Consider the following 27,686-nt stretch of genomic DNA (forward strand, 5'->3'; position numbering starts at 1 on the left):
AGAGTAATCACTGAGGTAGCAGGGTAGAAAATGCATTGGAAAGGGTGGCAAGAAAGAGGGTACTGAAAACAAAGAAGACAATACAATAATTCAAGTAAGAGATGACTGGGCCTAAATTTGGCTTATAGCAGTTATGATGGAGAGCAGAGGAGGAATGCACAAGATACTTGGAGATAGAATTAGCATGACTTGGTGCAACCCTGGTAACAATCAGGTTCATCCTCGCCAAAGACTTACTAGGTAAGGGGACATTCTGTCCTGTAGTTTATCTCTCACCAACTTCAAGAAAAGTGAAGATTTACAGATAAGTAGAAGAGAGGCAAGTAGGACAGGTGCCCCCAGGCTTTTAAATAATGTGACATGGAGGCAGGCTTGGAGAATCAGGGACAATTTGAGTTTTTAAAGGTTTCAATGTTCTGTCCCACTGGGTCAGGATGGCATTTCTGGCTCCATCCCATTTTCCAGGGCCCACAAGGCGGTACTGGTAAGGAGTACATGGTCCAAAGAAAACCTCCCAAGCTGGTCTGGGATCCTTGAGGAACAGAAGTGGGATGCTGGGCTTTGTGCCTATGCAGGCAGCGATATCATCCATGTAGGCAATGTAGTCCAATTTGTCTTTGTTGGTGTCTTTAATCACACCCCTGAGAGGAAAAAAGATGGAGGACCTTTCATTAATCACTCCTGCCCTGCATTTCTCAAGTTATCAGACCCACCCCTCCTCCCATCATTTTGTTACATTTTTTGGGGGAAATCAAACCATGTTTGGGAATGTTTTTGTAGGTTAGGAAGAAATAAATTAAAGGAGTTTATCTACAGAGGGTATCTGTGAAGCTAATTAATTTTACTAGAGATGATAAAAGGAGGCAATTGGAAGAGACGTTTTAAATAATTTTTCAGTTCTTGGATTTGATGTGAGGACAATGTCTGATCAGTCCAAACAGAATATCTGTTGAATGAATGAATATGACCAGAAAGCATCATATGTGCCTAAATTTTTTATTGGTGTGAATTGTGAGTTGAGAGGGCCATACTTGGTATACAAGGACTGAACTTTCCACAGACATGAGCATATTATATATTAACATGAAGGCATTATTCATACCTATTTCTGTCAGTAAACTTACTTATTTACTTATTCCTATCAGTAAACTTCCATGATGTTTTACTTTTCAGGAAGTTTACTTATTTCTGTCAGTAAACTTTCACGATGTCCCAGTGTCAATCATTCACTCATTCAGTGAATAAATAAATAAATGAACGTTAAGTGTCTATCACCTTCCAGGCACCATTGTAGGTGCTGGAGATCCAACAGTGAACAAAACAAAGTCTTTGCTGTCAAAAAGCCTGCATTCTAATGGGGGAAATGAGCAAATTATTAAAAAACCCCAACTAAGTAGATATGTAATATATCAGGTGGTAATAACGGGCATTCTGAGAAATAGAAAGGAGGGTAAGGGGAAAGGCAATGGTGAGACAGGGTGGGTTGCTGTCACATATAGTGTTGTCAGAGAAGGCCTCTCTCTTATGAGGTGACATTTGAACAGAGTGAGCCTTTTGGGTGTCTGGTGGAACATTCCAGGCCGACAGAAGAGTGAGCGTAAAGGTTCTGAGGGGGTTATGCTTGGTATGTTTGAGGAACAGGTAGGAGGTTGGGACACCTGAAGCAGCACGGATGAAATGGAGAGCAGTAGGTAGTGAGGGCATATCAATATTTGGGTGTGCTGTGGGCCTCAGAGGCTGCAGGGAGGCTCTTGGGAGTGAAAAGGAAGCAACCGGAGGCTTTTGAGTAGAAGGGCAATGTGATGCAGCTCATTCTTGATGCTGTGACAAGCCTAGATTGTAGAACAGAGTGGAAGGAGGGAGACCAGGTAAGAGGTGGCAGCAAGTGTCCTGATGAGAGATGTTGGTGGTCTGGTCTGGGGTGGTAGCAGTAGGGGTAGTGAGAAGTGTCCGAATTCTGGATTTATTTGGCAGGTAGGAGCTGACAATATTTGCTGATATGGGGTGTGAGAAAAAAAGAAGAGAAAAGGATTATTCCAAGGTTTTTGACTGAACTTGATTTTGACCAACTGGAATGAGTAGCTATGAACTGGGATGGGGAAAAGTTTCCGATCAGCCCATTTACAGATGGGGATGGAGGGGTCAAGAGTTCATTGTCAGACATATTAAATTTGAGACACGTGTTAAATATCTAAGTGGAGCTATCTAGAGGGAGTGGGATGAAGAGTCTGGAGTTCTGGAGAAAGATTTGAATTAGAGACACAGTTTGGGAGCCCTGAGTATATGACAGTATTTAAAGCCTCGGGCCTGGATGAGGCCACCTGGGAGTGGGTGTAAATAGGAATGAGAAGACGCCTGAGGACTAAGTTTGGAACTCACTAAATTTTAGGAGTGAGGAAGAGGCGATACCAGCAAATACAGAGAAAGAGCAGCCTGAGAGGTAGGAAGAAAGTGAAGACAGAATAGATTTCCTGGGCTAAGTGAAGACAGGATTGCCACCGCTAGGGGGCCAGGCTGTGTGTTCCGCTGAAAAGACCTGGTGTCCCCAGCTGACTTGTCTAAGGCCACATGTCTGATTGGTGGCAGAGTTAGGACTAAAAACGTATCCTTCTGATTCCTAAGGCGGAGTTATTTCCACCCTGCCATACTGCTTCTCTAGGAATGGCTTTTATACTCTGAATACTTTTTTTGTAACAGAATACACTATAAGTTTTCCCTGGAGCAAGCTACATTTCATACCTTTTAATGAGCTGTTCCTTTTCAGTAGCCTCCATCATCAATTTTTGGGATGGAGGTATCTTACAGAGTCCTGTGGGAACAATCACAAACAACACTGAAGTCACATGTGGCTTTTCCTTTATTGAGCTTCTCCTCCCACTCATTTCTAGCCTCCCACTGCTCTAACTTCAGAACACATGACAGTCAAAGCTCAGAATGGAATTGTAGCACAGAAAATAATTTTTTGGAGGTAAAATTCCCCTCCCAGCTCACTTAACCAGAGTACTCCACTGCCAGAATTGTGAAGAAAGATGCTTCTGTGACCCAACTGTCAGCCTGCGCCACACTCACCGGACACCTGCACCTGTGCCATTTGCCCTGTCTCTCTTCATCTGCTTTCACTGTATAAATAATATAATTTATATTATATTGTATGTATACCCTCCACATTGTACGTGTGTGTGTGTGTGTGTGTGTGTGTGTGGCGTGTTTATGTTAAAGCTATTAGTTGGTTAGATGTAAACGCTTAAAATGACCCCATTTTAGGCTGGTCACAGTGGCTCATGCTTGTAATCCCAGCATTTTGGGAGACCAAGGTAGGAGGACTGCTTGAGTCCAAGAGTTCAAGACCAGCCTGGAAACATAGCAAGACACTCTTTCTACAAAAAATAAAAATTTAGCCGGGTGTGGTGGCATGGGCTTATAGTTCCAGCTACTCAGGAGGCTGAGGTGGGAGAATCCCTTGAGCCCAGGAGATGGAGGCTGCAGTGAGCCATGATCACGCCACTGCACTCCAGCCTGGGCAATACAGTGAGGACTGGTCTCTAAAAAACAACTCACTTTGTAACCCTGTCTTAGAACATTTTTATTTTTGTTACACAAGGAGCCTCAAGTGTGGAAGGGGCCTGGCAGTTTCTCAGTCAGTCTCACCCAGGCTCTGTCTGCTTTTGTTGTGAAGACCTGCTCATTCCCAATCTCCCGTCTAGGCAGTCTTAGCACTTGGACTCTGCTCTTCTTGTTTTTCTGAATTCTAAACCTTATTCTTCCTTAACAGCTTGCACCCTGATAATTCTCTGCAGTTGTCCAGCTTCCCTAGAGACTAAAATCTCAGTTTGTCTTCTGGGTTCCTAGAACATCCATACTCCCTCTTATTATGTAAACTCTGTCCCCACCCCCTGCCCCTTCACTGTCCCCATCCACCTCAGGCCACTTGTGACCCTTGTTAGTCTACCCTGTTTGCCATCCCATTCTGGCCAGTCCTGCCCTTGTCAGGTGCCAAGTGCTGGCCCAGGGTGTAGGTTTACTTTCCAATGAGATAGGTCCAACTAAGCTCTGTGGACTGCTTTCCACTAGGGTCACCTTATCCTCTAAAACACTAGCAAGATTTAATTGGTTGTTCCTAGATTACTTTTTGGAAGTTCTCGGTAGAAGTATGCCATTACTCCTATGGTGTGAGCTAAACGAGTTTTCTTTTGTCAGCTTTATCATTCTAATAACCATTTTGGAGCTCACCATAAAATATTTTTAAAAACCAGATAGTTAATAAAGTCTTCTGTGGTTTTAATGTAATTAGATAATGCTGTGAAAACACTTTAATTGGCCTTAAAAAACAGAAATTTGTGGTAATTTACTGGAGGGTTGTATAATTTTTTTCTGTAATGTAAATAAAATGAGATTTTCTAACTGCCTTCTTTCCCCTCCCCCCATTCAAATAACATTTCCTTTTTTTGCCAACTTAAGAGAATGTACGGTTTTAAGTGTGACTGATATCTATTATATTTCTAGAATATAATATTTGATATAAGTCAACACTACTTAATACCATGTTATATTAGCATACCATGTTGTATGCTATTTATAAATTATTGGTGATTGTTTTTATTCATTAAGAACAGAATTCTTCTACAGCATAGCTGATTGGCCCAATTGCTATGGCTGTTTATATTTGAAAATAAGAAAACTGCAGTTCTTTAAAACTAAAATGCTTTCTAATCTAAAATTTGCCCTAATTCAGAGAGGTATGATAGCAATAGCAATGGTCAGAGAAACCCTGTCACTTAATAAACATTAGTTATATGTTAAGTACAGTGCTAATTGCTTTGCAGACATTATCCATTTTACAAAATTCTTGTGATAGAGGATTTACTATCCCCAATTTACAGATGAAGGGGCTGAGATTTAGAAGGGTTCTTGCAAAGCTAAAGAATTTCAAAGTTGGGATTCGACCTCGGTAGCTCTGACTCCAGCACCTATGCTCTTATCGCATAATTGACAGAAAGTAGTTTCCAGTGTCTAAAATATTTTTTTATGGGCCTCTAATCTCAACTTCATTCATAGTGTATACTATTCCAATATCTTTCTTTGGAAGCAATATAAAATTATACTTCTAGTACCAAATGAAAAGATTTAGGAGTAAATAGATTAGACAGGGCTAGAATAGGATCATGAAGCCTTCAATAATTTCAGCTAATCTGAGAAATTTGATTATATTCTGTTGTCCAAATTTATCTCACCCACAGAGCCAAAATCTCTTTTCCCATTAAGTGACACAGCACACCCATCATATTACAAACATATACAATTAATTGTACATTAATTTAAAAAATATTTTGTTACTTTAGTTCACATCTGTTTGATTTTAGCTAAATGGCAGGGCACCAATTTTAAGATCCAAAGAGAGGGCTTTCAGTAGAGTCACGGTACCTTTGAATACTCTTGTGGCCCATCGTGCTTGGAGCTCTGTGGCTGATAAGATGGACCCTTTAAGGCTGAGAAGGCCGATGATGGCTAATGTTGCTCTTTCCAGGTTTAAGGGAAAGACGTGCTTGTATAGAAATATCTTCTTTGTACAGAGGCTTTTAAGAGGTTCTTCAAAAAAAGGAAAAGAAAACGTATATCCTGTAGTGAAGATCACAACATCAATATTTTCTTCCACTGTCCCATCTTCAAAGACAGCAGAGGTTTCTGTAAATTCCATCACGCTGGTTTTCACAGTGATTGTCCCACAGAGGATACAGTTTGGCAGCTCATCATTCACGATGAATTTTGCTGTTTTCCTTTGACACACAGGAGAAAATTATTCACTGTAGTTATTTTTATGAGAAACTTCAGCAAATGACTTATTTAGTCAATTCAGGGAAATTACCTGCCAAGCTAAGGAAGATAATTAACCAATGTCTAATTCAAAGTCATCTACTTGACTTAGTATGTTTATAACATGGTTTGTGTTTCTGCTCTCAGTAGAAGGCATGTGGAAAATGCCTAAACCTACTCTTTCTTGCTTGGGGTTTAAAACTCTCTATCTCTTAGAATTAATTTCTGGAGCAATGCTTTTCTGAGTGTCAGCATACAGTGTACAACAATCCATTTGATGATCAATTTTGGGTCTCACATTACTTAGGTCTCTAAGGAATGACATTAGTCAGAGAGGAAATTAGCAAGGAACTCTTTAAATAAAAATTTAATACAAAATTTAGCTGGGCATGGTGTCCTGCACCTGTAGTCCCAGGTATTTGGGAGGCTGAGGGAGGAGAATCACTTGAACCTAGGGAGGGCAGAGGTTGCAGTGAGCCAAGATCACACCACTGCACTCCAGCTTGGGCAATAGAGTGAGACTCCACTAAAAAAAAATTATACTGATAAATATTTCAGTGTGACCATCATTCTACCTAATCACATCAAACATAATGTCTTTATAAAATGTACATATCAAATCATCCTTTGCCAGTAGTTTTCCTCATAAGTTGAAAGACATTTCAAGGGTAAAAACACAGACAAAAAAGAAACAAAACAAAAAACAAAAAAAAGGTGTCTTACCAAAGAAAAATATTTCGGTCAAGTGTATAATAAAAATCATATTTAATGACTTTACATGCTTTTCAAAGGCTTTCTTTTACTTGCCAATGTGCAACTCTATCCAGATGTATATTAAAATATATCATTTTGGCTGAGTGGGGTGGCTAGAATCCCAGCACTTTGGGAGACTGAAGCAGGTAGATCACTTGAGACCAGGAGTTCAAAACCAACCTGGCCAACAAAGCAAAACCCCGTTTCTACTAAAAATACAAAAATTAGCTGGGCGAGGTGGCCTGTGCCTGTAGTCCTAGCGATTTGGGAGGCTAAGGCAGAAGAATAGCTTGAGCCTAGGAGGCAGAGATTGCAGTGAATAGAAATCGGACCATTGAACTCCAGGCTGGGTGACAGGAGTAAAACCCTGTCTCAACAACAACAACAACAACAACAACAACAACACAAGAAACCCCCAACAACAATAACAACGACAAAAATATGTGATACTTGTAACAGCGGGAAATGAAAGTTTTCATCTTTTATTTCCTTCCAGCCTCATGAATCACTACTTCTGCTACCAGAGAGAGAATACACATATTTTAAGAACTGCTATGGTACCTGTTGGATAATGTCTTAGGGAAATAGATTTAGAGTAGAATAAACAAAGGCAATATTACAATTATTGAACATTTTGCATTCTGAATAAAATATAATGAGAAATATTGATTTAATAATTTTTCTACTAAATAAAAAATGTAAGTACCCTTTGGTAATACTTAATCCGTAATCCTCATGATTAAATCTCTTATTCAACTTCCTCTCTTGAATCCAATTTAGAAAACGTGAAGGCAGAACTTGTGCAATAAAACTATAGTATCTTCTTATAACCATCATATTAAAAGGATAGCCCCAATCTGCAGAGTGCCCGAGAACCCAGGTACCAGTTCTAGTACTGAGAAGTACCTAAAAAGTAAGGCAAGAAGGAAAAATAAGTGTTCATCATTTTGTAGTCTTTTTCATCAGTGTGTTTCAGATGATCTTATTCCAGTTTGGTCTTATAACAATAGAGGATTGCTGAATTTGTACATAGGTCTACATATGATTATCTGTTCCTATTGCTGTCATTGTTCTCAAAATCACTTTACTAGATCTGTATATCTCTTAAATATTTTGCTATGTTTATAGAATTATAAATGTAGAAGTATAGTATTTGTAGATACATGGAATTGTTCTGGCAATTTTTTACATGTAAGCAAAATAGAATTTAAAGTGAAGGTATGGAAAAGCAATTTTAACTTATTTTTAAATCAAAATCTAGTCTTTCCAGATCTAATCATTGTCCTTTAATTTATGCTAAAGTGCAATATATTTCTAATTTGTGAATCTGGTCTTAGACTTTCTAAAATCATTATGTATATTTGTTTTGCAAGAGTTGCTTTTATCTCGAAACAAGGTACAAATACAACTTTTAGTAGAGAACTTAGAAACATTCAAGAAAATGACCTTTCTATTCTTACATAGGTATTTTGCCAGAATGACAAAGGGACAGTGTAAAAAAGAAGATAATTGACCTGGGTGAAGTAATTTGCCTATATGGTCTTGTTTCTGAAGAAGCACTTCTGAAAAATTCTTAGAGGTCTGGCATCCACACAATTCTCCTAGACCCTTCTTGGAGATGGTTCAGCTCTGTAAAGCATGGCTTTTTAAATAGTTCAGAAAGGACTGTGGGTGGCTTTAAAGATTTTCAGTTTTTTTTTTTTTCCACTTACTCTATGTCTGCATAATTTAGCAATTGGCCAATGTACTTCATAGTTTTGAATACCTCTTTCTAGCCACCATCACTGATGATGGGATTAGGGGCATTAATTCAGAGATGATATACCCGAGCTGCTGTTCGACTGAGTTCCACAGCAACGTCTCCTCCAGTGTTCCCAAGACCGATCACCAAGATGCGCTTGCCTTGAAAGCCTTCTGGGATCTTGTACTCTTGACTATGCAGGATCTGACCTTTAAACTTGTGAATTCCTGAGACGAGTGAAAGATCAGAAAGTCTGAAATATCTAAAGCTATAATTTCTCACTATGCAGGGATAGGGTCTGTGGAAAAAGCTAAGTCCCACAACTATGGCAGCCCTTTGCTTATGCTGCTAGTGGCAGGAAGTAGAAAAAGCATATAACCTCCCTCTCCCCTGGGACACTGTGAGTCCAGATGTGGATTTAGTACAAACTGCCTTGTTATAAACATAGGAGATCTTGAATTCCATATGAGTGTGCCCTTTTAAAGCAGTTGTTTCAGGAAATCAAACTCACAGATAATAAGAAACATCTTATATACTATGCTGAACATCCTGGGCAAAAAGTAGATTGTTTCTAGTTCATCTACAATAAGTATTATATCCAGCTGTGGTTTCTCCCAGGACCACTACACTTGTATCTAAATACCTACTTGACATCTTCTTTTGGATACTGAATAAAGATCTTGAACAAACAAACAAAAACAGTAGGTTGTTGATGAATGTTACTTTGCCCAATAAATACATTCTATCAGAATGTGACTTGTGTATATAATATGTTTACATATTAAATTTTGATTCAATTAAAATTCTCCACAGGGTAGATTCTGTGGTAAGCTCTTTTGTAAATGAAGTAATTACTCTTGTGATTTAAGTTCATGTTACTTATACTTTATGCTTATTTTACTTTATGCTTTATCATTGATGTGTTATCATGCAGTATGCTTATTTGTGTTTTATTCTTATGTTATTTATACTTGTTTCTGACTGATCTTTCATGAAGCACCTAATACTCTGTCCATAGAAGCACAACCAGCTATAATGATATTTACATATGTAAGGAAGACTACAAATATTTCTTCTTTTGATTCATTTTTGGTGATTATCTCTTTGGCAGACATAAAAAACTGATGTAGTTCAGTTGTGTCCCCACCCAAATCTTGAATTGTAGCTCCCATAATCCCCACATGTCCTGGGAGGGACCCAGTGGGAGGTAATTGAATCATGGGGGCAGGTCTTTCCCATGCTGTTCTCCTGATAGTGAATAAGTGTCATGAGATATGATGGTTTTAGGAAGGGGAGTTCCCCTGGACATGCTCTTTCTCTTGCCTGCCACCATGTAAGGTGTGACTTTGCTCTTCCTTCACTTCTGCCAGGATTGTGAGGCCTCCTGAGCCATGTGGAACTGTGAGTCAATTAAACTTCTTTCCTTTATAAATTACCCAGTCTTGGGTAATTTAGATATGAACCATAGATTCACATAAACTAAGAATGGTAGGAATAGCGGAAGCAAGGGTGTTTACAGCAGCAGCAGCAACAGTGGAAATTGTGGGAGGTGACAGAGGAAACAATTGTGATGAGGCCAGTGATGGTCAGAATCACAGATGAGATGAAGCATTGACAAAGGATACGAAAGCAAAGTCCAGCAGTTTTGAGGACTAGACTGCCTCTCTAAGGCTTCAAGTGCCTTTGAAGTATCAATGTACAAATATTAAACTATCTTCTGGAATATATCATTCTCCTCCTATTCAGTCGTTGATTCATTCATTTACTTGGTAACATTTATCGAGTAACTACAACCTGCCTTGTTAAAAACATAGGAAATCTTATATTCCATGTGAGTGTTCTTTTTTAAAGCACTTGCTTCAGTAACTCAAACTCACAAATAATAAGAAACATCTTATATACTACGCTGAACATCCTGGGCAAGAAGTAGATTGTATAACAAAATGTTTCAATAGGATTTTTTGCCTACTGAGGCCCCCAAAGCTGGGTACTAAACAATAGTTCCCGCATTCCAAGCGAGGTGCTAAACCAACTATGCTGAATTTGCAGAAACTGTGTGTGTGAGGCTAGTTTTGTGATCCCTACTTAGCCTCATGCTCACTTTGAGGGTCTAAAATAGTTGAGGTTGAAGTGGCTAGGAGTTGGAAATTTACAGGAATTGTGGCATTTTCTGTCACCATTCCTGTAAATTTCTGTCAGGGAAGAGGATGGCAGAGGAAGAAAGAAGTCAAGCACACCGTCTCTTCTTGACATTGCTGTCAGCTCATAGCAGGTGCCAGATGGTGGAGGGGAGAAGCTTTTACATTACATGCAGTTGCAAATTTTGACTATTGCATGAACAGGACATTTTAGTTATGAAAATGATATATATATATACACACACACACATATACACACACACACACACACATATATATATGTATGTATGTATGTTTTGGTGACTTATAATGAATGATCAGAGGACATTTCATTATCTGAGAATAAGCAGAAAACTGCCTAAGATTTCATCCAGGGGCAAGGGAAGGACAAGCCCCACAGATCAGGTCTGCAGGGATATTAAAGGAAAAAGTTGGCTAATAGTCATACCTTATATAGCCTGTTCTTTCAACACTTTCAATACCTAAGGTGCTATGCTAGGTCTAAGGGATGTGAGGGCAAAAGGCAGTTCCTACCCTCAAAGAACTTTTTTTTTTTTTTTTTTTTGAGACAGGGTTTTGCTCTATCACCCAGGCTGGAGTGCAATGATGTGCTCTTGGCTCACTGCAAACTCTGCCTCCCAGGTTCAAGTGATTCTCCTGCCTCGGCCTCCTGAGTAACTGGGATTACAGGTGCTTGCCACCATGCCCAGATAGTTTTTATATTTTTAGTAGAACAGTATTTCACCATGTTGTCCAGGCTGGTCTCAAACTCCTGGCCTCAATTGATCTGCCCACTTCAGCCTCCCAAAGTGCTGAGATTATAGGTGTGAGCCACCGCGCCGCATCATACCCTCAAAGAATTTGTCCTCTGGGCTGGGTGAGGTGGCTCATGCCTGTAATCTCAGCACTTTGGGAGGTCGAGGTGGGTGGATTGCCTTCCGTCAGGAGTTCGAGACGAGCTTGGCCAACATGGTGAAACCTCATCTCTACTAAAAATACAAAAAAAATTATCTGGGTGTGGTGGCAGGCACCTGTAATCCCAGCTACTTGGGAGGCTGAGGCAGGAGAATCACTTGAATTTGGGAGGCAGAGGTTGCAGTGAGCTGAGATCACGCCTTCGAACTCCAGTCTGGGCAACAAGAGCAAAACTCTGTCTCAAAATAAATAAATACATAAATAAAAATAAATCAATAAAGACTTTGTCTTCCAATGGGGATATAGGTAAATAAACAGAAAATAGCTAACAATTATTTAGCTGTTGCTATGCTAGTCCCAGACCTCTGAGAACTTTATACGTATTAACAAATTTACTTATTTATTTACTGAGAAGGAATTTAGCTCTGTTACACAGGCCGGAGTGCAGTGGCACCATCAGAGCTCACTGTAATTGCCTCCCAGGCTCAAGTGATCCTCTCGCCTCAGCCCTGAGAGTAGCTGGGACTACATGTGCACGCCACCATGCCTGGCTAATTTTTTGTATTTTTAGTAGAGACAGGCTTTCACCATATTGCCCAGGCTGGTCTCGAACTCTTGAATTTAAAAGATCTGCCTGCCTCGGCCTCCCAAAGTGCTGGGATTACAGGCATGAGCCACCACACCTGGTCTATACTAACAAATTTAAACCTCACAGCAACCCCATAGAGTGGACCATAGTATTATTCCATTTTGTCAAAGCTGAGATTGAGACAAAAAAAAAAAAATCCCTGGGCAAATGGCTTAACCTCCCTGTTTGTTTTTGTTTTGCACTGCTGAGATTGCAGTGCAAAAAAACAAAAACCAAAAACCAACCAACCAACCGAACAAAACAGGGAGGTTGAGCAACTTGCCTGAGACCATATGGTAAATAGCAAAGCCCGTATGGGAACTCAAGATGTCTGACTCTGGATCTCAGCTGTCAGGCATGATGCTATACTCCCCTCCAGAAGAGAAGGCATTATGATGGCTCCAGTGGGACGTCCAGCCTGGACTGAGCCGGTGAAGGCATTTGAAGGAGATTTTCTTAAAGTGAGAATTTGTTAAAGAATGATTAGAAATTGGAAAAAGGGAGCATGAAGAATTTTCCAAGAAGTGGGAACAGAATATGCATCAAATGCATTGGAGAGCGGGACATTCAGCCACTTATGAGGTTTTGCTGGAGGGAATTTACTGGAGGGCTCAACTTTGCTCATGGATTTTATATCTTTCATATTGCCTAACACAACGACTTGCAAATGACAGATTCTCTGTAATTACATACTGAAGAAGAAAAAATAGAGAATGTGTAGGTAGTTCTGAGTCAATGATTATGTCAATGCAGTGCCAAAAAATGAAAAATAAATATATTTGATAAATTAAAACTACTAATTCAGGAAAACAGCAAAAGTCAGTTTATATTGGAAATAAAAGAAACGTTATCTGAGGAATGCAAGTCCCCTTTAAGTTATCAGGCCAGAGAGCCATTGAAATTTGACAGCAATCACATGTCACTCCCCATCTTGAGTTAAGTAATCACCTCTAGAAGACACTTGCTCTTTGGGCTCTGGACTTACTGACATTAAGTAGCCATAAATTAACCTGACAATGCTATACGCTGGATGTCATAACTTGTAGCCTATAGTTCAAAAATGTATAGCCAATGACTAATCAATGCTATTTCTGTAAATTGTAAATTGATGAGAATTCCTGTCAAACAACTTTGTATCTGCGCACTACTTGTTCCCTGTTCCCTTTAGAAACCTGCTTGTAACAAAGGCTGAACAGAGCACTTCCCAAGGCAACTTGGAAATGTTTCCCAAGCAGCTATCCTCAAGGAAACTCTTTAAAATTTTATTTTGACTCAAGTAAACTCTTCGAAATCACATGTGCCTCAGCTTCTTCCATTAGGTTGACAATATAGATTTTTAAAAAGGGTATGCATGTGTTGCAATGTCAACTTTCAAACAGTTGTGGTAACATGTTATAGACAAAGCTTGCGATTTCTATGGATTTTTTTCAATAGCGTAGAAATAGTCCTGATACTTTCTATGCAGAGAAGAGTTAATGTCCCCAAGGAAAACATTCATTTCAATGGGGGTCTTAAAGCTATTTGTGAAAGAAACTGTGGTGGTTAGTTAAAAGCAGAAACAGAATCTTAAAAAGTTATAGTCCTGTAATCTCAGTATTTGGAAGGCCAAAGCAGGTGGATCCCTTGAGTCTAGGAGTTTGAAACCAGCCCTGGCAACATGGAAAGACCCCGTCTCTGCAAAAAATACAAAAATGAGCCAGGTGTGGTGGCATACGCCTGTAGTCCCAACTATTCTGGAAGCTGAGGCAGGAAGATTGCTTCAGCCCAGGAGGTTGAGGCTGCAGGAGCCGAGATGAGACCCTATCTCAAAAAAAAAAAAAAAAAAAAAAATATATATATATATATATATATATATATATATATATATAGTCTATGTGGAACTGAATTTAGTGTGGAATAAAGAGTAAACAATCCCAAACTTGAAAAGAATAAATTCCGAAAGTGTCCATGTCAATAGTTTGGCACTTACAGCACATTTTCCCATAGAGAATGTTGTAAGAGGTGTTTTTATATTCCTTTAGTACTGTACAGTTGTGTGGTTAGTCCCCAGATCAGCAGCAAGCCTGAAGCCAACCACCATTTATAATAGTGTTTCCTTGCAAAATAGTGTATTGAATTTTCACTTGATTCCTTTTTGAATAGGATATTCTGTCAATTTGTGATGACACTTATAAGACGTATTTTCATTCATTTTGCCAATGTTTGTATATTTTATTCTTCACAGTTTTCCTTCCTTAAAAGTTCTTTTAATTCCTTGAAGAAATTTCAAAAACTCACCTATTTGGGAGGCTGAGACGGGTGGATCACGAGGTCAGGAGATCCAGACCATCCTGGCTAACACGGTGAAACCCCGTCTCTACTAAAAAATACAAAAAACTAGCCGGGCGAGGTGGCGGGCGCCTGTAGTCCCAGCTACTCGGGAGGCTGAGGCAGGAGAATGGCGTGAACCCGGGAGGCGGAGCTTGCAGTGAGCTGAGATCCGGCCACTGCACTGCAGCCTGGGTGACAAAGCGAGACTCTGTCTCAAAAAACAAAACAAAACAAAACAAAACCAACAAAAAAACCAACAAAAAAAACTCACCTATTCAATTGCCGTTAGGGCCACTAATATGTAACAAAGAGTAGCTTTATTACATTTTAGTAATCCTCAATTGATTAATTTTATTTCCCTCAACTGAATTTGAATAGCTTTTGACTTTTCAAATAATCAGTTTTGACCTCAAATGATGGCAATTTGACAGTCATGAGTCTATTAAAAAGAATATGCTGTCACAGTGAAAAGCATTTCCAAATGGAAGGTTCTAAAACTCCTTTTTGTGGATAGCCCTGGTTTAAGAGTTGTATGATTATTTATTTATTTGTTCATTTACTTTTAAGACAGAGTCTCACTCTGTGGCCCAGGCTGAAGTGCAGTGGCATGATCTTTGCTCACTGCAACCACCACCCCTCCAGGTTCAAGCAATTTTCGTGCCTCAGCCTCCTGAGTAGCTGGGATTACTGGTGTGAGCCACCATGCCCCGATAATTTTTGTATTTTTAGTAAAGACAGGGTTTCAGCATGATGCCTAGGCTGGTCTCCAACTCCTGGCCTCAAGTGATCTCCCTGCCTCGGCCTCCCAAAGTGCTGGAATTACAGGCATAAACCACTATGCCTGGCCGAAGAATTGTACGATTATTGTGTTGACTGTTCTGAAGAGTGAATATATTGCTTTTTTTTCCTTTTTAAATTTTTATTTGTCCAAGAACCTCCAACTCTAGAGAAGGTTGAATATATTGCTTTACATGTTTAATTTCTGGTTTGTTTCTTCAAAAAATTAATATACTCTCATTTCCTGTATGTTCTATTACAGGCCAGTCCTGATTCAAATTACCTGTAATTTAATCCCTAAAATCAAAGCCTCTTCTTTTTCATGACAGACCTGGTTGTTTTGAGCCTTACTTGATCACTGAATTTCAATTAGACACACATTAGAAAGCTCAAACAATAATAACAACATTTATATTAATAAATAAGACCCGACACCACCTACATAGTGCCTTATACACCTTTTAAAGTAATTTTGCACATATCATTTTTGAGAGTGAATATAAAGCTATCTATAATCATGGGGAGGTATTTTCAACTGCAAATCAGTAAGTTTACTTCTAGAAGAACCCAGAAGCATAGGCACGGTCTCAGGTAGAAATGACTCACCAGGAAAGGCTTCCAAAGGTAAATGGGATTCAGGAAATGTCCAGTGCACACCATAACAGCATCAAAGACAGCTCTATTTTGCTTGCCCTCTGTCTCTGTGACAACATCCCACTGACCAGTTTCGGAGAAGTCTGGACGCTTCGTTATGCTACACACAGTGGTCTAAAAGTGAAAGACAAACACTCACTTCTCACCAACACCCCTGGACCTCATGCAATGACTGGTGTGGTAACCATGTCTGTTACTTTCAGTAGGCCAAGTCCCATGACAGGAGGTCTATTAATATTGATTTATCATCTTCTTAGAGAAGTTAAGTAACTTATGCAGACTCACAAAGGTGGCAATATAGACTTTGACTTGAGACATTTAAATCTTTCAGTAGAAGGAAGAAACAGTCGTGTTTTATTCCTGGGGAGAAAGAGATGAGTTACAATGCCCGGTGCTTTGGGAAATTTAGGAAAATTAGTTTTGCCTTATTATAATTTCTATGGTTCAGATGTCTAGATTTTTTTTTTCCCCAATGGGCTTTGTGAACAAAATTCTTTTTTCTCTCTTAAAAAAAGTCAAAATTTCATCCTGAATGAGAGTTTGGCATTTAGAGGATGAATCAGCAAATTCAGTATTTTATTTTATTTTATTTCATTTTTGAGACGGAGTCTCACTCTGTGGCTCCGGCTAAGTGCAGTGGCATGATCTTGGCTCACTGCAACCTCTGCCTCCCAGGTTCAAGCAATTCTCATGCTTCAGCCTCCTGAGAAGCTGGGATCACAGGTGCACACCACCACACCCAGCTAATTTTTGTACTTTTAGCAGAGACGGAGTTTCACCATGTTGGCCAGACTGGTCTCGAACTCCTGACAACAAGCGATCTGCCTGCCTTGGCCTCCCAAAGTGTTACAATCACAGGTGTGAGCCACTGCACCCGTCCCCAATTCAGTATTTTAATGATTTATCTGAGTAAAACTTGAGCAGCAGCAGAAGAGAGGAGTCCTTATTTTCTTCCTATTTATTTAGAGATAAAATCAATAAAAAGTTTACTTTAAACATCCAATTTTCATTAGATTGCTGAATAGGCCAGCCCCCATCAAATTCATCTTCCATAACTCAAAGAATCTTACCTTAAACTGAATGTATTTCAGGAGGTCAAAGTGCTCAGCAAATTCTTGGAGATAGTCCCAAAATTTTTCCTGGTTCATGAAATTAGGATAATCTTGGTGGAAAGGGAAGTCACTGTAACATGACATTTCCCTACAGACATTTGTCACTAATGACTTATAGACCCTGGTCATCCCATCTTTGGAAGATTCCTGTGGTGAAGGCATAGTTAGCTTGTTGGGATAATGGAGATAGGAGCAAGAGAACAGAGATCATGGTGGATCCTGCTACCCTCATTAAGAGGGGGGTTATAGCAATTAATGTCCCATTTGTAATTTTATTTATTTTTATTGATTGATCGATTGAGATGGAGTCTCACTCTATCATGCAGGCTGGAGTGCAGTGGTGCGATTTTGACTCACTGCAACCTCCGCCTCCTGGGTTCAAGCAATTCTCATGCCTCAGCCTCCCAAATAGTTGGGATTACATGTGTGCACCACCATGCCTGTCTAATTTTTGTATTTTTAGTAGAGACAAGATTTCACCATGTTGGCCAGGCTGGTGTCTAACTCCTGGCCTCAAGTGATCCACCCAACTTGGCCTCCTAAAATGCCTGGATTACAGGCATGAGCCACTGTACTGAGCCACTATTTGTAACTTTAAAGAGTTCCAGGAAACCCAGCATTAGGTGTCTATGCTATAATTATCAGAAATCATTGGCGGGATTGTATAATTAAATTCAATATATTTTTCAAACCACAAAGAAGCTAACCAAATTAAATAGGGCTCTCCAAGACTAACATTGTCCTTAAACAATTCCATGAATGCAGGGCTCATTATCTGTCTTGTTTATCTTTTCCTTCTTCCACTGGCATGGCTACTCCCTCCACTCATGCCCTGGGCATCTTCCTTTTTGGCTTTCCTCAGGGAATACCTTACTAATTTTTCTCATTATTGTCTCCGTATATTCCCAATCTACCTCCCTCTATTGGCTCCTTCTCATCAGCACAAAATACTCTAATTTTAAAAACAAACAAAACATCCTCTCAACCTATGTCCCCTTCAGCCCTGTCTCTCTCCATCCTATCTCAATCTTCATAGAAGAACCATTTACTGTAGCCTCTGTTTTGTCATGAAGTCCTCAACTTGTCTTGATTCAATCTCCATCACTCAAACAAAACAACAAAACAAATAGGTCTATATTAAAGACACCAATGAACTTCCTGTGGCTGAAGCTAATCTCTGTTTCTCCCTTAAGCCTCTTTCTTAGCTGTCACTTTCTCTAAGAAGTCATCCATGACCCAACAGAGCTGCATAAGGTAGCTGATGTGGCCCTGCTGCATCCTGTACTTCTACCACGAACCTGAAGACACTGTGTTGTAATTCTCTATTTACTGTTTCTGTTTCTCACCAGACTGCAAGGAGGACAGAGTCCCTGTCTATCTTATTCATCATTGTGTGGACATAAATACTTGTTGAATGAGTGAAAATTAATATTATGATAATATTTTTGAAAAAAAATAGTACAACTGGCCCTCTGTATCTGTAGGTTCTAGATCCATGGATTCAATCAACCAAGGATGGAAAATATTTGCAAAAAATAAAGGATGCTTCCATATGTATTGAACATGTACATATTTCTTTCCTTGTGAGTATTCCATGAACATTACAGTGTCACAACTATTTATATAACATTTATATTGTATTAGGCATTATAAGTAACTTAGAGAACATTTAAAATACTCAGGAGGATGTGTGTAGGCTACCCGCAAATATTATTATGCCATTTTCTATCAGGAACTTGAGCATTTGTGAATTTTGGTATCCACGGCAAAACCAAAGGGATACCTAAACCCCCACGGACACCAAGAGACAACTGTATATTTATGACTGAGAGAAATTACATTGAAATTTTAATAGTACTAATTTGTGAATATTGTTACTTAATTTATATTTTTCCTTTTTTCCCTATTTGTTTAACTCAAGATTGTTTTCTAAAATTAAACTGTATTACTTTAGAAGAGCAGAAGTAAACCAAACCAACTGTGGGGCCAAATAGCAGAAGCTACATAAACCAGACCCAATATTTTCCTTCCATATTAACATTTGGTGGCTTGAGGAGGTTAACAATATACCAAAGTTTTTTTCCTCCTAGTATACTATAATCCTAGGGTTATGACTACTCCTGCTTATATGTAGTTGCTTATTCTGTTTTATTCATCATCCATCAGAGATCTATTAATAGCAAACAACATGTCTTCTATGAAGGCTTCTCTCATTCATGCCTGTTGAATGAATGTCACTATTCTTTTCCCCTATAGCATTTAGTACTTGGGCCTGCCTAGCTTCCATCTTATTTTTTGTTTGTTTGTTTTTAATTCTATTTTTTGTAGAGACAGGGTCTCGCTATGCTGCCCATGCTGGTCTTGAGCTCCTGGCCTCAAGTGATCCTCCCACCTCAGCCTCCCAAAGTGCTGGGATTACAGGCATAAACCTTCTGATACCTTCTTATACTTCACCACTGGGGCAGATCCCTCAGTCCCTACTGGATACTCTGCTACTTCCAGTAACCAGCACCAATCCTGACCAGAGGCAGGTGGTATTTAAACACTTCCATCCCCACTGTCAGATGCTCAAGTCACCTAATAGGTGGCCTGGACCTAAGTGTAGCCTCCGAGCCTAAATATTCCACTTCTAAGAATGATTGGTTAGTGCCTGAGTTCTTTCTATTCTGAAAATGTGACAGCGAACCCTCCCCCTCCCACAAGGCCTTCCAAGGTTTGGGGCCCTGCCTCACTCTTGCCAGTTGGGTTCCTAAAGACCTGAACAATGTCTGGGGGTTGTGGTTCCACTCCCTGTTGCCAACTTCCATTCTCCCTAGAGTGTAATCTTTTTTATGTTCACCAATGCTATTCAGTTTGCCTGATGTTACACTCTGCAGCTTTGTCTTAGAAAGTCTACAGTCCAGAAATCATCATAAATGTCCAATACTATGCTTATCTATCAGACTTAACTCTTTTTTTCTCTCTCTTCCAACTGTCCCTGACCCAAGTCTGCACACTCTCAAGATTCCTCACCAATCAGACTGCATCCTGCCTAGTGTTTAACACTGCATTACACACATGTTTGTGCTGTTGTAGGAAGCCACTCCCTTACTTGATCACCAAGACAGGCTAAAGCCACCATGTCTGAGCAGAGACAAAGCAAATGGCCAGATCATGACTGATAGAGATAAGAGGATGTGAACCATGTACAGTAAACTTCCATAATCCCCCAATGTCATCACTTCTCTCAAAGCAGGTGGGCTCCAGGTCCTCATCCACACAGCATTTGATGGAGGAGATGCCACTCACACCAGCTCCAATCACTGCAACTTTCTTGGCCATGGTATGCTCTGTTAGAGGAAAGTCAAGCAGAACTTCTTTATTTAACAAGTTGGAAGGGAGCCCTTGTCACAAGTCTCAACTTTTATAGTGATATATATGCATTTTTTTTTCATCTTTGAGTGGGAGCAGAATCACATGCTGCTTAAAAATGCAGGTTCTGAAATCAGATTGTTTTGGTTTAAGTCTTGGCTTCACTACTTATTAACTGTGTGATCTTAGGCTAACTATCCTGTCTATGCCTCAGTTTTCTCATCTGTAAAATGTGAATGGTAATAATAGTAATACCAACAGGAGGCAAGGAAATACTGAGTAGAAGAGAACAGTTCCCTGGCAAAGGCCCCACTCTCAAGCCTGGAAACCTACAGCCCTAAATGGGAACAGGCATTCCTGTTTTTGCACCCCAGTGTTGCCTTTTCCAAGACCACTCTGGCCCACTGTACCCCTATTCCATGCCCATATAAACCCCAAGCTCCACTGGCAGAGCAGAGCGGCGTGGCAGAGAAGGAGAGAAGAGAAGGAGTGTTTGAATGTCAAGAGGAGTTCAACTGGGGATGGTTGGAGAGGAGATTGGCCCAGGATGGCCAAACTCCAGGGGAAGATCATCTTCTCACTCCATCCCCTTTCCAGTTCCCCAACAAGTCCCCTGAGAGCCACTGCCACCACTCAATAAAATACCTGCATTCACCATGCTTCAAGTCCATGTGACCTGATTCTTCCTGGACTTTGGACAAGGACCTGGGTACCAAGAGGGCAGGGTGTAAAAGAGTGTCACCTGAATCTCCACTGAACTGCTCATACTTAGCTGTCCGTAAATGGCAACTGCTAAAAGAGCATTAATTTTAACACACCTGTAGATCCTACTGGGGGCCGGAGCCCAAAAGCACTAGCCATGGCTCCTGCACCTGCCCATATGCATGTTCCCCTTCCTATAAGGGGTTTGAACATGCAAACAAGCCACACTGCTGTAGCAAGTTCTGCAAGGGGTCAGAGAACTTTTCCGTTTTAATAGTAATAATAATAATGACTTTAAAGGGTTGTTAGGAAGATTAGATGACTGATAAATGTCGGAATGGTTTTAGAAATGTGCCTGCTACATAGTAAATGCTCCACTAAATTTAGCTATTGAGGGTTGAGCAGCCCAAACCCCCAAATCCAAAATTTTAAATACTCCAAAATCCAAAACTTTTTGAATACTGACATGAAACTCAAAATAAATGCTCACTAGAGTATTTCAGATTTTAGATTTGGGATGTTCAACCAGTAAGTACAATAAAAATATTCTAAAATCTGAAAAGACTTGAAATCTCAAACATTTATTTTTTATTTATTTTAATTAATTTTTTTAATAGAAATGGGGTCTCACCATATTGCCCAGGCTGGTCTTGAACTCCTGGGCTCAGGTGATCCTCCTGCCTTGGCCTCCCAAAGTGCTAGTATTACAGGAGTGAGCCACCATGTTCATCCTACTGAAACATTTCTCACCCCAAGTATTATTATTATTATTATTTTTGAGACAGAGTCTTGCTCTGTCACCCAGGCTGAAGTTTAGTGGTGCAATCTCAGCTCACTGCAACCTCCATCTCCGAGGTTCAAGTGATTCTTGTGCTTCAGCCTCCCAAGTAGCTGGGATTACAGGTGCCTGTCACCATGCCCAGCTAATTTTTGTATTTTTAGTAGACATGGGGTTTCACCATGTTGGCCAGGCTGGCCTCAAACTCCTGACCTCAAGTGATCTGCTGGCCTCAGCCTTCCAAAGTGCTGGGATTACAGAGGTAAGCCACCATGCCCAGCCTGGTCCCAAGTATTTTGGATAAGGAGTGCTCAATCTGTAGTATTTCAGAGTGTAGACAGTACCTCGACCCCATTGGGATGCTAGAATTTCTCAGTATTAGAGGGGCTCTTTGCTATCACTTTGTGCCTCTGAATCCCAGGAATTTCAGTCAGTAGAAATGTTGGTTTTGATTCAAAGCATTTAGAGTCTTGAAGAATAGCTGGTCACGGCCATGCCTTGCCATAAAACGAGGATATTACATGGGTTGAGGGGAGGTTCTTAACCTTGCGGAGAGGCAAGACTGACCATAATAGAAAACAAAGTCCCCAAGGAACGTCATAAGGGATATTCCGGAGCCCAAGACGATGTCAGCTAGAAATGGGGATGCTCATGCTTGTCAGCGGGAACTGGAGGAAGTGTACACATACATATACATGGGGATATAGGACCAGTTTTTACCAATTTTTCTGGATTTTATCATTTAGCCTTCTGCACATCTCACATTGCTTTTGCCTCAATCAAACGGGCTGAGTTAATTCTAGTAAACCAAGTTTATGTCACACTGAGGCCCTTAATATGTCATGTGGACTTAGTTGCAAGTGCTGCTTTTCCCTGCAACCCGCTTGGCCAATTCAGAAGACACACAAACAATAGCTGAGACCTCAAAGTATTCTGTTGTTTTATGAAACATATATAACTCATTTCACTTTGCCTTTGAAGATACAGTATTTTTTGAGGAGAGATCTAGCTGTATAACCCCTGTGTGATTTTTGTAGTCTCATGTCACTTATCACAGTGGTATTTGCCTTGGGGAAACAAGAGAGCATATCTTTTTTGAGCTATTAGGACCAGTAAATGGGAAATTAGCATAATCATTTGAAACAACTTAAGGCTACACTGCTAATAAGAGGCAGAGTTTGCACTGAGTATGGATTTCAGGATCTAAAACCAAGATGTGAACATGCTGTTGGTCTGAGCCTGAGGTATCCTGTGGTTCCCCTCACCTTCATACGGTACTTGGTTCTCAAAGGTTGCTTATATTTATTAATTATTCGAGATGGAGTCTCACTCTGTCTTCCAGACTAGAGTGCAGTGGCACAATTTCGGCTCACTGCAACCTCCGCCTCCCGGGTTCAAGTGATTCTCCTGCCTCTTCCTTCATCTTTGCTCAGGTTTGCTGCTGCACCTTTGGGATGGGCTTGGAGGAGTTTTTCTCTATGGCTTTGTAGCTTGCCTCTTAATCAGATCAGAAGCCCCATATCAGAAGGCACAGAGTCAAAGTGAATTTACTTACTGCAGGGAGTAAAGAAAGACTCCTGAGTCCTCCAGGAACCCTCAGACTTACCTGACTCTAAGGCAGACTCATGAACTTGCGATGAGGATTAGAAGAATTTCCTAGGGCCTTCAATTTCTGAATGTATTTGCTGCCTTGCCCTTTGCAAGGCTGAGACTGCCATACCTGGCTTCATTATCTATTACAAAATGTATCATTTTTCCTCTTAGACTTTTTATTTGGGAATCCCATTTAGTTGAGAGAGCTATATGGGATGCAATGAAAATGGATTTTGGAGGCAGCAGAGTTGGGTTCAAACTTTCTCTGCTACCAACTGGCCATATGACCCTGAGCAACCTACTGGAGCAACCTTAGATATATTCTTTGCAAAATCAGAAAAATACCTATGTTGAAGGATTGTTTGCATTTTTAAAAACATGATATTACTTACACAAAAAAAGTGCCTTACACAAAATATTTACTCAGTGTTCATTCTCTACCTCCCTACTTGTCTCCTTTCTTCCTTTTCTTCTCCTTGGCAAAGACAGTTCACACAGATAAAATGTATCAACAAGTTTGGAAAGGAGTAGGCAGACATACCTGTGTTTTCCTTTGAGTTGAGGAGCAGGAGGTTTAGACAGCTTCTAACCAGAAATAAATGGCCTCCACCAATAAGAATACTTGAATTTCCAGACCACTAGGTAGAGGCCTGGGGCGGGCAGATCTTTGCTGTGCTCTCTCTCTGCAATAATAACATAAAAAGAAATGGCTGCTAACTAAATTGCCAAAGTGAAAAATATACTGGCATGAATAGACTGGCAGCAAAGTAATTCATTCAACAAATATCCCTGGGTACCTCTAAGTGCAGGTACTAAGCCAAGTGTGGGGCACTGAAGATAATGAAGACGCTGCTACTAAGAAATAGTAGTAAAGTGTTAGAATTAAAAAAAGACAGTGACTGCTCTTAAGATGTTGTATATGGAGAGATTGATGCTACCTTGTGCTAAGTCCTATGGTGGCAGCATGCTCTAGGCACGAATGCTTGCACTCTCCTGGCCTGTTTATCCCTGCCTAGAGACCTAGTTAGTGACAGAGTGAGTTGTGGGTTAAAAAGGTGCTGGGCAAAAGCACTTTAAGGACTGACTTAGAGACTCTACAGGCAGTAGAAACAAATTGGGAATTTGCACTTTTTAAAATTAATCTATATTTACAGACTGTACATTTCTGAATGGGAGCAACCATTTTAAATTTTGCCTCGAGGCAGTAAATGAAGGTAGTAAGTGAACTGGAAATTGAGAGATCTGAGTTCTAGTTCTGCTTCTACCTCTAATTAGCTTGTAACCCTGGACAAAATTTTCGATTTCTCTGAGTCAGTGCTTCCACATTTGTAAAACAGAGGGTTCAAGTGGCTTTCTCTTTGTTTCCTTCTAGTTTGAAAGGACTGTTCTTATGTCTGAAAACCAAGTAATTGGTGCCAAAAAAAAAAAAAGATATGAATTCAAAGGTAGGAGAGAATACTGCAGGCTTGAAGGATTGGGAGAACATGTGTGTGCAAACTCTGTAAACTATAAAGTGGACTTCATAAGGTACTTGGTTGCTCAAAAGTTGCTTATATTTATTTATTTGAGATGGAGTCTCACTCTGTCTTCCAGGCTGGAGTGCAGTGGCACAATTTTGGCTCACTGCAGCCTCCGCCTCCTAGGTTCAAGTGATTCTCCTGCCTCAGCCTCCTGAGTAGCTGAGACTACAGGCATGCAGCAGCATGCCTGGATAATTTTCGTTTTTTTTTGGTAGAGACGGGGTTTCACCATGTTTGTCAGGCTGGTCTCAAACTCCTGATCTCAAGTGATCTGCCCGCCTCGGCTTCCCAAAGTGCTGGAATTACAGGCATGAGTCACCGTGCCGGCCATAGGCTGCTTATATTTAGTCCCTTGGCAGAAAGGAGCCCTGACCTATTGAACTAGACCTTTGAACAACCGGAAAACCCCAGCCCACATCTGACTGAGCAAATGTAGGAATCCTTTATGAGACATGGAAAGACTTGGGTGATTTGCAAATCATGTAATCAATTATGATTTCTTTGAATTTGGAATTTGATCATTTTATGTTTCTTATCATCACCCTACCATGCTCTTACTGTGTTACAGTATTTTTTTTCACACCATCTGGGGGGTATTTTGTTTCCCAATGGCTGGCGTTTCCATCTCATTCATAAGATGAAATCAGAGGTGAGCCTGGAGTCACTGAAAGACTCATGATTCTGTTTATCTCACTGACACCTTCCTTTTGGATGGTTCTGTCCACAACATAACTTTGTTTCCTTACAACTTCCCTTTGCTTCCTGACTTTTTCCTTAATTCTCTTGCTTTAGCCCTAGTCAAGAGACCCCAAAAGAAGATAATCACATTCATTCTTAAGGAACACACTCAAAGAAGAACACTCATCTTTTGTGAAAGCAGTTTCTGGATCATTTCCCCATTTAAAAAAAAAAAAAAAATATCCAGGACACTTACCTTGGTTAGCATAGAGCAAATTCTTTGACTTAAATTATTTCTCAAAGTCAAATAGGCAAGGAAAGTAAGTGTTTGTCTTTTTTTTTTTTTTTTTAAAGCTCAAAACCCAAATTCTTTTTTCTAAAAGAAAAATAAACGGAAAGATGACTTTCGTAAAAGTGTCCTCAGTTTAAAACAAAAGCCATTTGTCTTTTCTGCTTTGCTGGTGACAGCAGAAAGTATACCGACCAAGAAAAAAGTTGTGTAGGAGACAAGTGTGCTACTTCCGTGATCTTAAGGGAAGGACGAATGGTGAGTTAGAATACAGCTTTTGGATTGGCAGAACATAAACCCTTTCTGCCCCTTTACTCCACCCTCCTCAACGTCATAGTTCTGGCAAAGCCCTAAAACTTATGGGAAGCCCATGATAGTGTCGCTCTTGCCATTACAGTCTGTAGAGGGCGCCAAATCACCCCAAATCAGCTTTCTCAGCGAAACAGGAGTTCTACTTTTGGAAACAAACTTCTACATCCTGAGTCTTGCTTGAATTACCACAGGAGCTGTCCACAGGAGAAAGTTATTTAGATGACCATTACCTCATGAAGTTCTTTCATGCTTGGAGTTCTCCAACCCCAGAAATGTGATTTTAAAATTCAGGACTTATAAAGAATTTAAGCTGTTTTATCCTTCAGATTGGATCAGCAGAGGGAGCTGGTGAAATGTGTTTGAGAAAGCATAAAGCTAATTTTAGATATTAACCTAGGGCACAAGAAAGGTAGTAATTATAGAAGCTGTGGCAGTAATAGAAAACTTACTTTTTTTCCTTCCACTGTGTGCTTGGAAGATAACATAACAGACCATCTTTAGTACTTGTGCTTAGGATATTTTCCAACATGGTTCACTGAACAGTTTCTAAACCACATTTGCTTGTGACTACACATGCAAATGCCTACAGGAGTGAGGAGGGTAACATACTTGAGGAAAGTGGGTCAGATATGATCTGACTGGAAAGTACTTTCTATGTCTATTCAATTCAGCTAAATGTTGCTCTTTAAAAAAATGAGCCCAATATGGCAAGGCCTTAGGCTCTTTTCAGTAAAAGCTGCAAATGCAGATTTTAATATAAAATCTTCTGTCGGAAGCAAATATTTTCTTTTGAAAAATATCATGGAATATTATGCAGCCATAAAAAGGAATGAGATCATGTCCTTTGCAGGGACATGGATGAAGCTGGAAGTCATCACCCTCAGCAAACTAACACAGGAACAGAAAACCAAACACTGCATGTTCTCACTCATAAGCGGGAGCCAAACAACGAGAACATATGGACACAGAGAGGGGAATGACACACACTAGGGCCTGCTGTAGGGTGGGAGGTGAGGAGAGGGAACTTAGAGGAGAATGGGTCAATAGGTGCAGCAAATCACCATGGCACACGTGTACCTATGTAACAAACCTGCATGTTCTGCACATGTATCCCGTTTTTTTTTTTTTTAGAAGAAATAAAGAAAAAAATTTTTAAATGAAAAATGAAAAATATTGTGTCTGGAGTTAGTTCCTTTTGACGGGTTCGTGGTCTCACTGACTTCAAGAATGGAGCTGTGGACCTTCGCAGTGAGTGTTACAGCTCTTAAAGATGGCACGGACCCAAAGAGTGAGCAGCAGCAAGATTTATTGTGAAGAGTGAAAGAACAAAGCTTCTATAGCATGGAAGGGGACCTGAGCTGGTTGCTGCTGCTGGCTGGGGTGGCCAGCTTTTATTCCCTTATTTGTCCCTTCCCATGTCCTGTTTCTGTCTTATCAGAATGCCCTTTTCTCAATTCTCCTTGCAGTTGGTTACTTTTAGAATCCTGCTGGTTGGTCCATTTTACGGAGCACTGATTGGTCCATTTTACAGAGTGCTGATTCGTCCATTTTACAGAGCTCTGATTGATCCATTTTACAAACCTCTTACTAGCCTCAGAGCACTGATTGGTGCATTTTACAATCC

The 27,686-nt window shown here is 40.2% G+C and overlaps 1 protein-coding gene across 1 annotated transcript; it reads right to left on the minus strand.

The window, feature by feature from the left end:
• FMO4 (flavin containing monooxygenase 4) lies at nucleotides 1-25,962 on the minus strand. The gene is given in 13 exon segments (XM_025397127.1): nucleotides 1-335; nucleotides 338-379; nucleotides 382-641; nucleotides 2,740-2,809; nucleotides 5,422-5,774; nucleotides 7,271-7,470; nucleotides 8,390-8,532; nucleotides 15,680-15,706; nucleotides 15,709-15,841; nucleotides 16,798-16,986; nucleotides 20,029-20,168; nucleotides 23,805-23,946; nucleotides 25,718-25,962. Coding segments are annotated over 11 exon segments (1,668 nt in total). The 5' UTR covers nucleotides 20,161-20,168; nucleotides 23,805-23,946; nucleotides 25,718-25,962; the 3' UTR covers nucleotides 1-216.
• Nucleotides 25,963-27,686: the final 1,724 nt, after the last annotated feature.

The sequence above is a fragment of the Theropithecus gelada genome, chromosome 9 (genome assembly GCF_003255815.1).
Source record: "Theropithecus gelada isolate Dixy chromosome 9, Tgel_1.0, whole genome shotgun sequence".
In the NCBI taxonomy this organism is placed as follows: Eukaryota; Metazoa; Chordata; class Mammalia; order Primates; family Cercopithecidae; genus Theropithecus; species Theropithecus gelada.